General features: G+C 37.8%; 1 protein-coding gene across 1 annotated transcript in view; it reads right to left on the reverse strand.

Moving 5' to 3' along the window:
- Positions 1-18,199, reverse strand: part of LOC138358982 (neurofilament heavy polypeptide-like) — a 72,955-nt gene that overhangs the window by 281 nt on the left and 54,475 nt on the right. Inside the window, exons 9-10 of the mRNA XM_069317471.1 lie at positions 1,028-1,592; positions 11-925 (exon numbers count right to left, since the gene is read on the reverse strand). Coding sequence (XP_069173572.1) covers positions 11-925; positions 1,028-1,592 — 1,480 coding nt within the window. The remainder of the gene's footprint in view (positions 1-10; positions 926-1,027; positions 1,593-18,199) is intronic.

Here is an 18,199-nt window from a genome sequence, read left to right on the forward strand (position 1 = left end):
CTGGCTTGACCTCTTCTGGCTTGACCTCCTCTGGCTTGACCTCCTCTGGCTTGACCTCTTCTGGCTTGACCTCCTCCGGCTTGACCTCCCCTGGCTTGACCTCCTCTGGCTTGACCTCCTCTGGCTTGACCTCCTCCGGCTTGACCTCCCCTGGCTTGACCTCCTCTGGCTTGACCTCCCCTGGCTTGACCTCCTCTGGCTTGACCTCCTCTGGCTTTACCTCCTCCGGCTTGACCTCCCCTGGCTTGACCTCCTCTGGCTTGACCTCCTCTGGCTTGACCTCCCCTGGCTTGACCTCCTCTGGCTTGACCTCCCCTGGCTTGACCTCCCCTGGCTTGACCTCCTCTGGCTTGACCTCCTCCGGCTTGACCTCCCCTGGCTTGACCTCCTCTGGCTTGACCTCCTCTGGCTTGACCTCCTCCGGCTTGACCTCCCCTGGCTTGACCTCCTCTGGCTTGACCTCCTCTGGCTTGACTTCCCCTGGCTTGACCTCCTCTAACTTGACCTCCCCTGGCTTGACCTCCCCTGGCTTGACCTCCTCTGGCTTGACCTCCTCCGGCTTGACCTCCCCTGGCTTGACCTCCTCTGGCTTGACCAACTCTGGCTTGACCTCTTCCGGCTTGACCTCCCCTGGCTTGACCTCCTCTGGCTTGACCTCCCCTGGCTTGACCTCCCCTGGCTTGACCTCCTCTGGCTTGACCTCCTCCGGCTTGACCTCCCCTGGCTTGACCTCCTCTGGCTTGACCTCCTCTGGCTTGACCTCCTCCGGCTTGACCTCCCCTGGCTTGACCTCTGGCTTGACCTCCTCTGGCTTGACCTCCTCTGGCTTGACCTCCCCTGGCTTGACCTCCTCCGGCTTGACCTCCCCTGGCTTGACCTCCTCTGGCTTGACCTCCTCTGGCTTGACCTCCTCTGGCTTGACCTCCTCTGGCTTGACCTCCTCTGGCTTGACCTCCTCTGGCTTGACCTCCCCTGGCTTGACCTCCTCTGGCTTGACCTCCTCTGGCTTGACCTCCTCTGGCTTGACCTCCTCTGGCTTGACCTCCTCTGGCTTGACCTCCCCTGGCTTGACCTCCTCTGGCTTGACCTCCTCCGGCTTGACCTCCCCTGGCTTGACCTCCTCTGGCTTGACCTCCTCTGGCTTGACCTCTTCTGGCTTGACCTCCTCTGGCTTGACCTCCTCTGGCTTGACCTCCTCCGGCTTGACCTCCCCTGGCTTGACCTCCTCTGGCTTGACCTCCTCTGGCTTGACCTCCTCTGGCTTGACCTCCTCTGGCTTGACCTCCCCTGGCTTGACCTCCCCTGGCTTGACCTCCTCCGGCTTGACCTCCCCTGGCTTGACCTCCTCTGGCTTGACCTCCTCTGGCTTGACCTCCTCTGGCTTGACCTCCTCTGGCTTGACCTCCCCTGGCTTGACCTCCTCCGGCTTGACCTCCCCTGGCTTGACCTCCTCTGGCTTGACCTCCTCTGGCTTGACCTCCTCCGGCTTGACCTCCCCTGGCTTGACCTCCTCTGGCTTGACCTCCCCTGGCTTGACCTCTTCTGGCTTGACCTCCTCATTATAGGTAACAGTTCTACTGAGATAGCTGCACCTGTTGGTTGTAATTTCGCAAGAAGGATGCATATTACTGAGCTAGTGAAGGCTCTCTCTCAGCTACTTTCCAGTGTGAAAATCCGCGCTTATCTTCCTGTAAAATCACGCATGAAAACGTTACAAACTGTCTACTTGACGCGCATGTCGGCAAGTTCCTATGGCTGATCCTGACAACCTTCAGTGATGTTAACTTTCACTTACCACTGGTTTTGCACGCTTGCACTGACCACACAACCTTGCCTCTGATCTGAAAGAAAGATAATGTTGCAGACGTCTGCACAAGAAGTCTGCACACAGTAAAGCAAGACATCTTTAGAAAACTATTGGCATAAATCCTCACACTCATTCATCGGAAAGCTCTTTGAAAAATTCGTGATGAGATATTAGAAAAGTCCTCGAAGAAAAATATTCTCTAAGTAGCAAGACATTTGGTTCTGTAGGTAACAGAAGCATCGGATATTTTACAACAGTTGACTGCAAAATGGAACAAGAATCTTGACTGTGAAGAGGATAAATATGTCATTGCTTTGGAAAATGCTTGAGCATATGAGAAAGTGTGGCTCAGGTCACAGAGAACTGGTGTGCAGATTAAAAAAACTCGGAGATGATGGTAATATTTTGTACCTCATTAAACCTTCTTAAGAAAACGAACCCTTTGGGTTTTTGTAAACAACCTTTCCTACCGCGAGAGAGAGAAAGACAATTATCAGAGGAAAGCGCCAAGTCACTAACCGCGAACTTAGCACAGAATGAAGTGTACTCCAGGCCAGTGTTACGGGGACACTCCTGTGGAACATCTATTTCAATGACATGCTACAGTAAATAACATAGACCGTTACTATGCATTTGACTGTGCACCAACTCAATCAGAAGATATGAAGAATATTGTAAATCATATGAATACAACCATTACAACTAGTTCATCTTGTCACGACAGTGGCAAGTTATTTACGCACGGAAAAAATCTTACTGATGACTTACTCATGAACGCACTCAATTTGAACACTCACAGCTCAGGATGGAAGCAAGTCGATGAAGGACTCTGTAGGGTTAGGCAGGTACTAGTCAACAACGGCTTCTCTAAAGCTTATGTTGAAGACGTGCTTAAAAGAAAGGTGAAACGCCATGCAACCTCTGAAGAGTCAACTAACACAACACTTGTATCTCCAATTAAGCTGTTGTACAGGATCTTCTTTTCGACGGCTTATAAAACAGAGGAAAGTGTCCTGAAATATATTATTAATAGGAACGTTATCCCCACAGGCACAAATCAGAAGATACAATTGACAATTTAGTACAAAAACAAGAAAACGGCCAAACTACTCATGAAGAATTCTCCAGACACCCAACAGAACGCCTTGCAAGAAACCAACGTCGTCTATGCTTTCACATGCCCACTTGGGGACTGTAACCCCCAAAGAACGCAGTATATAGGCAAGACAACACCATCTATTTCCAGGCGATTAACAATGCACGAACAACAGGGCTCCCTCAAGGAATATATAATCTCCTCACACAACCAGACCATCACCAGAGAAATCTTAACAAGCAACACAGAAATTATCGATAGATACAGCGATAGCAGGAGAGTCGACATCAGCGAGGCACTACACATCAAAAAGTCAACACCAGCCGTCAACAGCTAATTAACACATAATTATATTATACCCACTTCATGACCCCGAACCAACACAGAAGTAAGAAGAGAAAATACGCAATGTACCCATTGATTTGTGTTATATATATATATATATATATATATATATATATATATATATATATATATATATATATATATATATATATATATATATACATATATATATATATATATATATATATATATATATATATATATATATATATACATATATATATATATATATATATATATATATATATATATAAATATATATATATATATATATATATATATATATATATATATATATATATATATATATATATATATATATATATGTCGTACCTAGTAGCCAGAATGCACTTCTCACCCTACTATGCAAGGCCCAATTTGCCTAATAAGCCAAGTTTTCATGAATTAATATATTTTCTCTAATTTTTTTCTTATGAAATGATAGAGCTACCCATTTCATTATGTATGAGGTCAATTTTTTTTTATTGGAGTTAAAATTAACGTAGATATATGACCGAACCTAACCAACCCTACCTAACCTAACCTAACCTATCTTTATAGGTTAGGTTAGGTTAGGTAGCCGAAAAAGTTAGGTTAGGTTAGGTTAGGTAGGTTAGGTAGTCGAAAAACAATTATTTCAAGAAAACTTGGCTTATTAGGCAAATCGGGCCTTGCATAGTAGGCTGAGAAGTGCGTTCTGGCTATTAGGTACGACATACATATATATATATATATATATATAAATATATATATATATATATATATATATATATATATATATATATATATATATATATATATATATATATATATATAATGTCTTATTTGAATTCTTTTTCAGATTTCTCTGCAAAGAAAATAACGAAAGTCAAACAATTTATACGTGAAAGAAGATATTTACCTACAATATAAATCTATTTTTCTTATTTATATATAAAACTACATATAACCCTATATATATATATATATATATATATATATATATATATATATATATATATATATATATATATATATATATATATATATATATATATATATATATGACCGAAAAAGTAAGATTAATAATTCTAACACGAATTTTCTCGATCTTTGTTACGTTTCTTTTACCTGTTGATGGTAATTCAAAGATCAATTCTCCAAAATTAATTTTTATTCCTAGTCTGATGCGACACTTAAGCGCGTTTCGTAAAACTTATTACATTTTCAAAGACTTTAGTTTACACAAACACACACAACTTTAACTGAATAGAGCTTAAACATCTTTCGAGTTTTTATACCTACATTTGGGTGAAGTGACATGTTACAATAGTTTTGGATGAGGTGAAAATAAACTTTTAACACAAGACAGAACACGAAACAATGAAATACAAACAGGTATTAAAAGTAGGTAACTGCAGAAGGCCTATTTTTATTGGCCCATATTTCTTGATGCTTCTATATTGGAGCGGAGTCTTGAAGTAGGTAGAATATAGTTGTGCATTAAATGGCTGTTGATTGCTGGTGTTGACTTCTTGATGTGTAGTGCCTCGCAGACGTCGAGCCGCCTGCTATCGCTGTATCTATCGATGATTTCTGTGTTGTTTGCTAAGATTTCTCTGGTGATGGTTTGGGTGTGGGAAGAGGCTATATGTTCTTTAATGGAGCCCTGTTGCTTATGCATCGTTAAACGCCTGGAAAGAGATGTTGTTGTCTTGCCTATATACTGAGTTTTTTGAGGCTTACAATCCCCAAGAGGGCATTTGAAGGCATAGACGACGTTGGTCTCTTTTAAAACGTTCTGCTTTGTGTCTGGAGAGTTTTTCATGAGTAGGCTGGCCGTTTTTTTGGTTTTATAGTAAATTGTCAGTTGTATCTTCTGATTTTTGTCTGTAGGGATAACGTACCTACTGCCAATATCTTTCAGGACCCTTTCCTCCGTTTTATGGGCTGTGGAAAAGAAGTTCCTGTAAAATAGTCTAATAGGGGGTATAGGTGTTGTGTTAGTTGTCTCTTCAGAGGTTGCATGGCGTTTCACTTTCCTTCTTATGATGTCTTCCACGAAACCATTGTAAAAGCCGTTGTTGACTAGGGCCTGCCTTACCCTACAGAGTTCTTCGTCGACTTGCTTCCATTCTGAGCTGTGGCTGAGGGCACGGTCAACATAAGCGTTAACAACACTCCTCTTGTACCTGTCCGGGCAGTCACTGTTGGCATTCAGGCACATTCCTATGTTTGTTTCCTTAGTGTAGACTGCAGTGTGGAAAACTCCGCTCCTTTCCATGACTGTTACATCTAGAAAGGGCAGCTTCCCATCCTTCTCCATCTCGTAAGTGAAACGCAACACAGAATTCTGCTCAAATGCCTCCTTCAGCTCCTGCAGATGTCTGACATCAGGTACCTGTGTAAAAATGTCGTCAACATTCCTGCAGTATATGACCGGTTTCTAGTTCATGTCGACTAAGACTTTTTGCTCGATGGTACCCATGTAGAAGTTTGCAAACAGGACACCTAGGGGAGAACCCATGGCGACCCCATCTACTTGCTTATACATGTGTCCATCCGGGCTCAAGAAGGGTGCCTCTTTAGTACAAGCTTGGAGTAGTTTCCTTAGACTGTTTTCTGGTATGTCAAGAGGAGTACAGGCCGGATCACGGTACACTCTGTCGGCTATCATCCCGATTGTTTCATCAACAGGTACGTTGGTAAACAGAGATTCTACGTCCAACGAGGCTCTTATCCCTGTGGCCCGTGTTCCCCGCAGCAAGTCAACAAATTCCTTTGGAGACTTCAGGCTGAAGGCGCAAGGGACATAAGGAGTCAGCAAGCCGTTGAGTCGTTTCGCCAATCTGTACGTGGGTGTGGGTATCTGGCTGATGATTGGCCAAAGTGGGTTTCCAGGCTTGTGTTTCTTGACATTTTCATACGCATATCCAGGTTTATATTCCCCAATAATCTTTGGCAGGTGGAGTCCAGATTTCTTGGCGTTCACAGTTTCGATCAATTTGTTGACCTTTGCTTTCAGTTCGGCTGTAGTGTCCTTCGTTGCCCTTTGGAATTTAGTTTGGTCAGAGAGTATGAGGTTCATTTTCGCCAGATATTCGTCTTTTTTAAGAATGACATATATTGGCGACTTGTCGCCTCTCCTGACAACTATCTCCTTGTTCTCACGAAGGCTCTTGCCTACCGTTTTGAGCTCGGGGGACAGTATGGTGCTTCTGTAGTTGCCTCGATTCTTTCCTCCTTCCACAATAAGTTCTGCTTGTAAGGTATCTTTGGTGGTGACCTTCTTTTGTGCTTCGAGGCAGGTCCTAGTCAACAACGGCTTCTCCAATGGTTTCGTGGAAGACATCATAAGAAGGAAAGTGAAACGCCATGCAACCTCTGAAGAGACAACTAACACAACACCTATACCCCCTATTAGACTATTTTACAGGAACTTCTTTTCCACAGCCCATGAAACGGAGGAAAGGGTCCTGAAAGATATTGTCAGTAGAAACGTTATCCCTACAGACAAAAAGCAGAGAATACAACTGACAATTTACTATAAAACCAAAAAACCGGCCAGCCTACTCATGAGAAACTCTCCAGACACAAAGCAGAACGTTTTAAAAGAGACCAACGTCGTCAATGCCTTCAAATGCCCTCTTGGGGATTGTAAGTCTCAAAAAACTCAGTATATAGGCAAGACAACAACATCTCTTTCCAGGCGTTTAACGATGCATAAGCAACAGGGCTCCATTAAGGAACATATAGCCTCTTCCCACAACCAAACCATCACCAGAGAAATCTTAGCAAACAACACAGAAATCATCGATAGATACAGCTATAGCAGGCGGTTCGACATCTGCGAGGCACTACACATCAAGAAGTCAACACCAGCAATCAACAGCCAATTAATGCACAACTATATTCTACCCACTTCAAGACTCCGCTCCAATATAAAAGCATCAAGAAATATGGGCCAATAAAAATGGGCTTTCTGCAGTTACTTTTAATACCTGTTTGTATTTCATTGTTTCGTGTTCTGTCTTGTGTTAAAAGTTTATTTTCACCTCATCCAAAACTATTGTAACATGTCACTTCACCCAAATGTAGGTATAAAAACTCGAAAGATGTTTAAGCTCTATTCAGTTAAAGTTGTGTGTGTTTGTGTAAACTAAAGTCTTTGAAAATGTAATAAGTTTTACCATACGCGCTCAAGTGTCGCGTCAGACTAGAAATAAAAATGACTTTTGGAGAATTGATTTTTGAATTACCATCAACAGTGAAAAGAAACGTAAGAAAGATCGAGAAAATTCGTGTTAGAATTATTAATCTTACTTTTTCGGTCATATTTAATAATATATGTCTACAGGAAAGACTGCTACCAAAATATACTAATATATATATATATATATATATATATATATATATATATATATATATATATATATATATATATATATATATATATATATATATATATAGTTACTTAACAAAAATCACAGCAGCATATTGACTACATATTCAAAGCATGTATGCTATATTGACGTTCAAAAAAATAATGAATCACAATAGTGAATCACATAATGAATTATCCAGCGCTCTGAATGATTACTATAATTTGGCACAATATACTCAAGAAATATATTCTTTATTTCCTATGAAGTATTGCCAATGTTTACACAGCACGAATACATTCGTTCCAAAACTATTTTTGGGGGTCGTAGAAACCTCATTCCAGAAATATTCAAATAATATTTTTTTCAGATGATGAAAGACATATTGGAACATGTCCTCCGTCTATGCCTCAGAGTGATGTTTCCAACCTCTTCATCAATCATGCTATGTTCACTGTGTTTCTCCATTCACACTGCAGAGAAGAAATAAATGAGAATGTATACCAAAACGAGAACCACCAGTATATCCTGCTGGGCATGTTCCAGCAGTTTATTTGGACCCAAAATAAATTTTCTTCTCAATTTTCTAAAGTTTCTTTGGTGTGTATTTTGATGGAAATTGTGCGGAGGAGGGAGCCAGTGAGTGGGAAAATGGTGAAATCCGTACCGTGTGAGAGTGAGATGGTGAGGAGATTGCTTAGGAAGGAAAGAGGAAAAAGAGAGATAGACAGATAGATAGAGAGTGAGAGTTTCAAGGCTAAGGCTTCATTTGATCTGACTTTAACTCTCAGCTTACAGCTTCCCCACGAGCATCATTAACATTACTAATGAACCCTTACCTTAGACCAAATAGTAAGACAAAAATGCAACACAAAATCTATTGACATTATTATATCCTACAACTTCCACGGAACAGAAGTCAACTAACACTAAGCTGGAAATCGTCTGCTGTTATAAAGAAGGCAGCCAGTCGTTAATCATTCAGAGAATTTGAATACTCACCCCCATCCCATGGAAGATTCTTCCTTGGGATGGGGAGGGAATGGCGTCTCAATTGGCGGGGGTGGGGGGAAGTGGGTGGGGACACGGGGACCATAGGCTCCAACTTTAACATGTATTTATTTGTCAGTGAACTACAATTCTGCAGGTTGTACATAACCTACAAGATAACATACTTTATTGTATGCCACTGATTACATTAAAAAATCAGATAAATATTTAACTTTTTATGTATAGAAATATAAAATTTTCATTTTTTATATATTTTTATTTATAAATTTTGGAGGCCATCATGAGTGTAAAATAAGAGGCTGCATGTTTTAATATTTTGAATATGGATTCACATCCGTCGTCATCACTGGAGAAAAAAGGCCTTAATGTGATTATGTAGCAAAGCTTCGTCACATGACTCTATGAACCACAGAAATTGATGAAACATTTGCATCCGTAACTTAAAAAAAATGAACAAAAGCTTTTGTGAACGTCATTGGAATGCGGTCAAAAAATTGAAACTGGATTCAATAGGAGGATCGAAGAAATGAACCACAGGATTACTGAAGCTTCTTACTGAAGTCTGAAGAATTACTTACTGAAGATTTATTTTTTATCTTACTGAAGATTTATTTTTTATCTTACTGAAGATTTATTTTTTATCTTACTGAAGATTTATTTTTTATCTTACTGAAGATTTATTTTTTATCTTACTGACGATTTATTTTTTATCTTACTGAAGATTTATCTTACTGAAGATTCCTGAAGTCGTAAAACTGTAGACAGGAAAGAAAAAAAATAGATGATGTGCCTTATCTATTTGGTTGAAAATTTTCAGTAATTTAATGAACTGAATTTTCAGATGTAAGGAATGGACCCAATCTTAAAATTAATTATTTGTTTGAAAGCGTTATTAATGATCAATCTCAAAAACTGCAAAAATATATATATATATATATATATATATATATATATATATATATATATATATATATATATATATATATATATATATATATATATATATGAACCTAACCTATAAAGATAGGTTAGGCTAGGTTAGGTAGGGTTGGATAGGTTCGGTCATATATCTACGTTAATTTTAACTCCAATAAAAAAAATTGACCTCATTCACAATGAAATGGGTAGCTTTATCATTTCATAAGAAAAATATTAGAGAAAATATATTAATTCAGGAAAACATGGCTTATTAGGCAAATCGGGCCTTGCATAGTTGGCCGAGTACGACGTTCTGGCTACTAGGTACAACATATATATATATATATATATATATATATATATATATATATATATATATATATATATATATATATATATATATATATATATATATATATATATATATATATATATATATGCGAACAAGCCTGAATGGTCCCCAGGAAAATATGCAACTGAAAACTCACACCCCAGAAGTGACTCGAACCCATACTCCCAGGAGCCATGCAACTGGTATGTACAAGACGCCTTAATCCACTTGACCATCACGACCGGACATAATGAGGTGATAGCCGAGGCTATTTGAACCACCCCACCGCCGGCACTCGGATAGTAATCTTGGGCATAGCATTTTACCCAAAGAATGAGGTGATTTGGTAAAAAGCTATGCCCAAGATTACTATCCGAGTGCCGGCGGTGGGGTGGTTCAAATAGCCTCGGCTATCACCTCATTATGTCCGGTCGTGATGGTCAAGTGGATTAAGGCGTCTTGTACAAACCAGTTGCGTGGCTCCTGGGAGTATGGGTTCGAGTCACTTCTGGGGTGTGAGTTTTCAGTTATATATATATATATATATATATATATATATATATATATATATATATATATATATATATATATATATATATATATATATATATATATATATATATATATATATATATGTCGTACCTAGTAGCCAGAACGCACTTCTCGGCTTACTATGCAAGGCCCGATTTGCCTAATAAGCCAAGTTTTCCTGAATTATTATATTTTCTCAAATTTTTGTCTTATGAAATGATAAAGCTACCCATTTCATTATGTATGAAGTCAATTTTTTGTTATTTTAGTTAAAATTAACGTAGATATATGACCCGAACCTAACCAACCCTACCTAACCTAACCTAACCTATCTTTATAGGTTAGGTTAGGTTAGGTAGCCGAAAAAGTTAGGTTAGGTTAGGTTAGGTAGGTTAGGTCGTCGAAAAAACATTAATTCTAGAAAACTTGGCTTATTAGGCAAATCGGGCCTTGCATAGTAGGCTGAGAAGTGCGTTCTGGCTACTAGGTACGACATATATATATATATATATATATATATATATGTCGTACCTAGTAGCCAGAACTCACTTTTTGGCCTACTATTCAAGGCCCGATTTGCCTAATAAGCCAAGTTTTCCTGAATTAATATATTTTTTCTAATTTTTTTCTTATGAAATGATAAAGCTACCTATTTCATTATGTATGAGGTCAATTTTTTTTTATTGGAGTTAAAATTAACGTAGATATATGACCGAACCTAACCAACCCTACCTAACCTAACCTAACCTATATTTATAGGTAAGGTTAGGTTAGGTAGCCAAAAAAAGCTAGGTTAGGTTAGGTTAGGTTGGTTAGGTAGACGAAAAAACATTAATTCATGAAAACTTGGCTTATTAGGCAAATTGCGCCTTGAATAGTAGGCTGAGAAGTGCGTTCTGGCTATTAGGTACGACATATATATATATATATATATATATATATATATATATATATATATATATATATATATATATATATATATACATATATATATATATATATATATATATATATATATATATATATATATATATATATATATATATATACATACATATATATATATACATATATATATATATATATATATATATATATATATATATATATATATATACATACATATATATATATATATATATATATATATATATATATATATATATATATATATATATATATATATGTCGTACCTAGTAGCCAGAATGCACTTCTCAGACTACTATGCAAGCCCCGATTTGCCTAATAAGCCAAGTTTTCATGAATTAATGTTTTTTTCGACTACCTAACGTACTAAATCTAACCTAACCTAACTTTTTCGGCTACCTAACCTAACCTAACCTATAAAGGTAGGTTAGGTTAGGTTAGGTAGGGTTGGTTAGGTTCGGTCATATATCTACGTTAATTTTAACTTCAATAAAAAAAATTGACCTCATTCGTAATGAAATGGGTAGCTTTATCATTTCATTAGAAAAAAATTAGAGAAAATATATTAATTCAGGAAAACTTGGCTTATTAGGCAAATCGGGCTTTGCATAGTAGGCCGAGAAGTGCGTTCTGGCTACTAGGTACGACATATATATATATATATATATATATATATATATATATATATATATATATATATATATATATATATATATATATATATATATATATATATATATGTCGTACCTAGTAGCCAGAACGCACTTCTCGGCCTACTATGCAAGGCCAAATTTGCCTAATAAGCCAAGTTTTCCTGAATTAATATATTTTCTCTAATTTTTTTCTTATGAAATGATAAAGCTAACCATTTCATTATGTATTAGGTCAATTTTTTTTTATTGTTGTTAAAATTAACGTAGATATATGACCGAACCTAACCAACCCTACCTAACCTAACCTAACCTATCTTTATAGGTTACGTTAGGTTAGGTGGCTGAAAAAGTTAGGTTAGGTTAGGTTAAGTAGGTTAGGTAGTCGAAAAACAATTAATTCATGAAAACTTGGCTTATTAGGCAAATCGGGCCTTGCATAGTAGGCTGAGAAGTGCGTTCTGGCTACTAGGTACGACATATATATATATATATATATATATATATATATATATATATATGTCGTACCTAATAGCCAGAACGCACTTCTCAGCCTACTATTCAAGGCCCGATTTGCCTAATAAGCCAGGTTTTCATGAATTAATGTTTTTTCGTCTACCTAACCAACCTAACCTAACCTAACCTAGCTTTTTTTGGCTACCTAACCTAACCTTACCTATAAATATAGGTTAGGTTAGGTTAGGCAGGGTTGGTTAGGTTCAGTCATATATCTACGTTAATTTTAACTCCAATAAAAAAAAATTGACCTCATACATAGAGAAAAGGGTTGCTTTATCATTTCATAAGAAAAAAATTATAGTAAATATATTAATTCAGGAAAACTTGGCTTATTAGGCAAATCGGGCCTTGAATAGTAGGCTGAGAAGTGAGTTCTGGCTACTAGGTACGACATATATATATATATATATATATATATATATATATATATATATATATATATATATATATATATATATATATATATATATATATATATATATATATATTTATATATATATATATATATATATATATATATATATATATATATATATATATATATATATATATATATATATGTCGTACCTAGTAGCCAGAACGCACTTCTCAGTCTACTATGCAAGGCCCGATTTGCCTAATAAGCCAAGTTTTCATGAACTAATGCTTTTTCGACTATCTAACCCACCTAACCTAACCTAACCTAACATTTTCTGCTACCTAAACTAACCTAACCTATAAAGATAGGTTAGGTTAGGTTAGGTAGGGTTGGTTAGGTTCGGTCATATATCTACGTTAATTTTAACTCCAATAAAAAAAATTTACCTCATACATAATGAAATGGGTAGCTTTATCATTTCATAAGAAAAAAATAGAGAAAATATATTATTTCAGGAAAACTTGGCTTATTAGGCAAATCGGGCCATGCATAGTAGGCTGAGAAGTGCGTTCTGGCTACTAGGTACGACATATATATATATATATATATATATATATATATATATATATATATATATATATATATATATATATATATATATATATATATATATATATATATATATATATAAAATGGTTTCCAATTGTTTCGTGGAAGACATCATAAGAAGGAAAGTGAAACGCCATGCAACCTCTGAAGAGACAACTAACACAACACCTATACCCCCTATTAGACTATTTTACAGGAACTTCTTTTCCACAGCCCATAAAACGGAGGAAAGGGTCCTGAAAGATATTGTCAGTAGAAACGTTATCCCAACAGACAAAAATCAGAGGATACAACTTACAATTTACTATAAAACCAAAAAAACGGCCAGCCTACTCATGAGAAACTCTCCAGACATAAAGCAGAACGCTTTAAAAGAGACCAACGTCGTCTATGCCTTCAAATGCCCTCTTGGGGATTGTAAGCCTCAAAAAACTCAGTATATAGGCAAGACAACAACATCTCTTTCCAGGCGTTTAACGATGCATAAGCAACAGGGCTCCATTAAGGAACATATAGCCTCTTCCCACAACCAAACCATCAACAGAGAAATCTTAGCAAACAACACAGAAATCATCGATAGATACAGCTATAGCCGGCGGCTCGACGTCTGCGAGGCACTACACATCAAGAAGTCAACACCAGCAATCAACAGCCAATTAATGCAAAACTATATTCTACCCACTTCAGGACTCCGCTCCAATATAGAAGCATCAAGAAATATGGGCCAATAAGAATAGGCCTTCTGCAGTTACCTACTTTTAATACCTGTTTGTATTTCATTGTTTCGTGTTCTGTCTTGTGTTAAAAGTTTATTTTCACCTCATCCAAAACTATTGCAACATGTCACTTCACCCAAATGTAGGTATAAAAACTCGAAAGATGTTTAAGCTCTATTCAGTTAAAGTTGTGTGTGTTTGTGTAAACTACAGTCTTTGAAAATGTAATAAGTTTTACGAAACGCGCTCAAGTGTCGCGTCAGACTAGAAATAAAAATGAATTTTGGAGAATTGATCTTTGAATTACCATCAACAGTGAAAAGAAACGTAAGAAAGATCGAGAAAATTCGTGTTAGAATTATTAATCTTACTTTTTCGGTCATATTTAATAATATATGTCTACAGGAAAGACTGCTACCAAAATATACTAATATATATATATGACAATGTCAGACCACGGAGGAAAAATGAAGCAGGAATTTCCTTAAGTACTTTCGTATATTAAATACATCTTCAGAAGGAAGAAATATTCCTTCTGAAGATGTATTTAATATACGAAAGTACCTAAGGAAATTCCTGTTTCATTTTCCTCCGTGGTCTGACATTGTCACATTCTTAATCACGTGTTTATTTTCGTGATAAACTTTCGTGATATATATATATATATATATATATATATATATATATATATATATATATATATATATATATATATATATATACATACATATATATATATACATATATATATATATATATATATATATATATATATATACATACATATATATATATATATATATATATATATATATATATATATATATATATATATATATATATATATATATATGTCGTACCTAGTAGCCAGAATGCACTTCTCAGACTACTATGCAAGCCCCGATTTGCCTAATAAGCCAAGTTTTCATGAATTAATGTTTTTTTCGACTACCTAACGTACTAAATCTAACCTAACCTAACTTTTTCGGCTACCTAACCTAACCTAACCTATAAAGGTAGGTTAGGTTAGGTTAGGTAGGGTTGGTTAGGTTCGGTCATATATCTACGTTAATTTTAACTTCAATAAAAAAAATTGACCTCATTCGTAATGAAATGGGTAGCTTTATCATTTCATTAGAAAAAAATTAGAGAAAATATATTAATTCAGGAAAACTTGGCTTATTAGGCAAATCGGGCTTTGCATAGTAGGCCGAGAAGTGCGTTCTGGCTACTAGGTACGACATATATATATATATATATATATATATATATATATATATATATATATATATATATATATATATATATATATATATATATATATATATATATATATATATATATATATATATATATGTCGTACCTAGTAGCCAGAACGCACTTCTCAGCCTACTATTCAAGGCCCGATTTGCCTAATAAGCCAGGTTTTCATGAATTAATGTTTTTTCGTCTACCTAACCAACCTAACCTAACCTAACCTACCTTTTTTTGGCTACCTAACCTAACCTTACCTATAAATATAGGTTAGGTTAGGTTAGGCAGGGTTGGTTAGGTTCAGTCATATATCTACGTTAATTTTAACTCCAATAAAAAAAAATTGACCTCATACATAGAGAAAAGGGTTGCTTTATCATTTCATAAGAAAAAAATTATAGTAAATATATTAATTCAGGAAAACTTGGCTTATTAGGCAAATCGGGCCTTGAATAGTAGGCTGAGAAGTGAGTTCTGGCTACTAGGTACGACATATATATATATATATATATATATATATATATATATATATATATATATATATATATATATATATATATATATGCGAACAAGCCTGAATGGTCCCCAGGACAATATGCAACTGAAAACTCACACCCCAGAAGTGACTCGAACCTATACTCCCAGATGCCACGCAACTGGTATGTACAAGACGCCTTAATCCACTTGACCATCACGACCGGACATAATGAGGTGATAGCCGAGGCTATTTGAACCACCCCACCGCCGGCACTCGGATAGTAATCTTGGGCATAGCATTTTACCAAATCACCTCATTCTTTGGGGCACACGTGAGGAACACAAATGCGAACAAGCCTGAATGGTCCCCAGGACAATATGCAACTGAAAACTCACACCCCAGAAGTGACTCGAACCCATACTCCCAGATGCCACGCAACTGGTATGTACAAGACGCCTTAATCCACTTGACCATCACGACCGGACATAATGAGGTGATAGCCGAGGCTATTTGAACCACCCCACCGCCGGCACTCGGATAGTAATCTTGGGCATAGCATTTTACCAAATCACCTCATTCTTTGGGGCACACGTGAGGAACACAAATGCGAACAAGCCTGAATGGTCCCCAGGACAATATGCAACTGAAAACTCACACCCCAGAAGTGACTCGAACCCATACTCCCAGATGCCACGCAACTGGTATGTACAAGACGCCTTAATCCACTTGACCATCACGACCGGACATAATGAGGTGATAGCCGAGGCTATTTGAACCACCCCACCGCCGGCACTCGGATAGTAATCTTGGGCATAGCATTTTACCAAATCACCTCATTCTTTGGGGCACACGTGAGGAACACAAATGCGAACAAGCCTGAATGGTCCCCAGGACAATATGCAACTGAAAACTCACACCCCAGAAGTGACTCGAACCCATACTCCCAGATGCCACGCAACTGGTATGTACAAGACGCCTTAATCCACTTGACCATCACGACCGGACATAATGAGGTGTGCCCCAAAGAATGAGGTGATTTGGTAAAATGCTATGCCCAAGATTACTATCCGAGTGCCGGCGGTGGGGTGGTTCAAATAGCCTCGGCTATCACCTCATTATGTCCGGTCGTGATGGTCAAGTGGATTAAGGCGTCTTGTACATACCAGTTGCGTGGCATCTGGGAGTATGGGTTCGAGTCACTTCTGGGGTGTGAGTTTTCAGTTGCATATTGTCCTGGGGACCATTCAGGCTTGTTCGCATTTGTGTTCCTCACGTGTGCCCCAAAGAATGAGGTGATTTGGTAAAATGCTATGCCCAAGATTACTATCCGAATGCCGGCGGTGGGGTGGTTCAAATAGCCTCGGCTATCACCTCATTATGTCCGGTCGTGATGGTCAAGTGGATTAAGGCGTCTTGTACATACCAGTTGCGTGGCATCTGGGAGTATGGGTTCGAGTCACTTCTGGGGTGTGAGTTTTCAGTTGCATATTGTCCTGGGGACCATTCAGGCTTGTTCGCATTTGTGTTCCTCACGTGTGCCCCAAAGAATGAGGTGATTTGGTAAAATGCTATGCCCAAGATTACTATCCGAGTGCCGGCGGTGGGGTGGTTCAAATAGCCTTGGCTATCACCTCATTATGTCCGGTCGTGATGGTCAAGTGGATTAAGGCGTCTTGTACATACCAGTTGCGTGGCATCTGGGAGTATGGGTTCGAGTCACTTCTGGGGTGTGAGTTTTCAGTTGCATATTGTCCTGGGGACCATTCAGGCTTGTTCGCATTTGTGTTCCTCACGTGTGCCCCAAAGAATGAGGTGATTTGGTAAAATGCTATGCCCAAGATTACTATCCGAGTGCCGGCGGTGGGGTGGTTCAAATAGCCTCGGCTATCACCTCATTATGTCCGGTCGTGATGGTCAAGTGGATTAAGGCGTCTTGTACATACCAGTTGCGTGGCATCTGGGAGTATGGGTTCGAGTCACTTCTGGGGTGTGAGTTTTCAGTTGCATATTGTCCTGGGGACCATTCAGGCTTGTTCGCATTTGTGTTCCTCACGTCTGCCCCAAAGAATGAGGTGATTTGGTAAAATGCTATGCCCAAGATTACTATCCGAGTGCCGGCGGTGGGGTGGTTCAAATAGCCTCGGCTATCACCTCATTATGTCCGGTCGTGATGGTCAAGTGGATTAAGGCGTCTTGTACATACCAGTTGCGTGGCATCTGGGAGTATGGGTTCGAGTCACTTCTGGGGTGTGAGTTTTCAGTTATATATATATATATATATATATATT

This window comes from Procambarus clarkii, chromosome 88 (genome assembly GCF_040958095.1).
Source record: "Procambarus clarkii isolate CNS0578487 chromosome 88, FALCON_Pclarkii_2.0, whole genome shotgun sequence".
NCBI classification, from domain to species: Eukaryota; Metazoa; Arthropoda; class Malacostraca; order Decapoda; family Cambaridae; genus Procambarus; species Procambarus clarkii.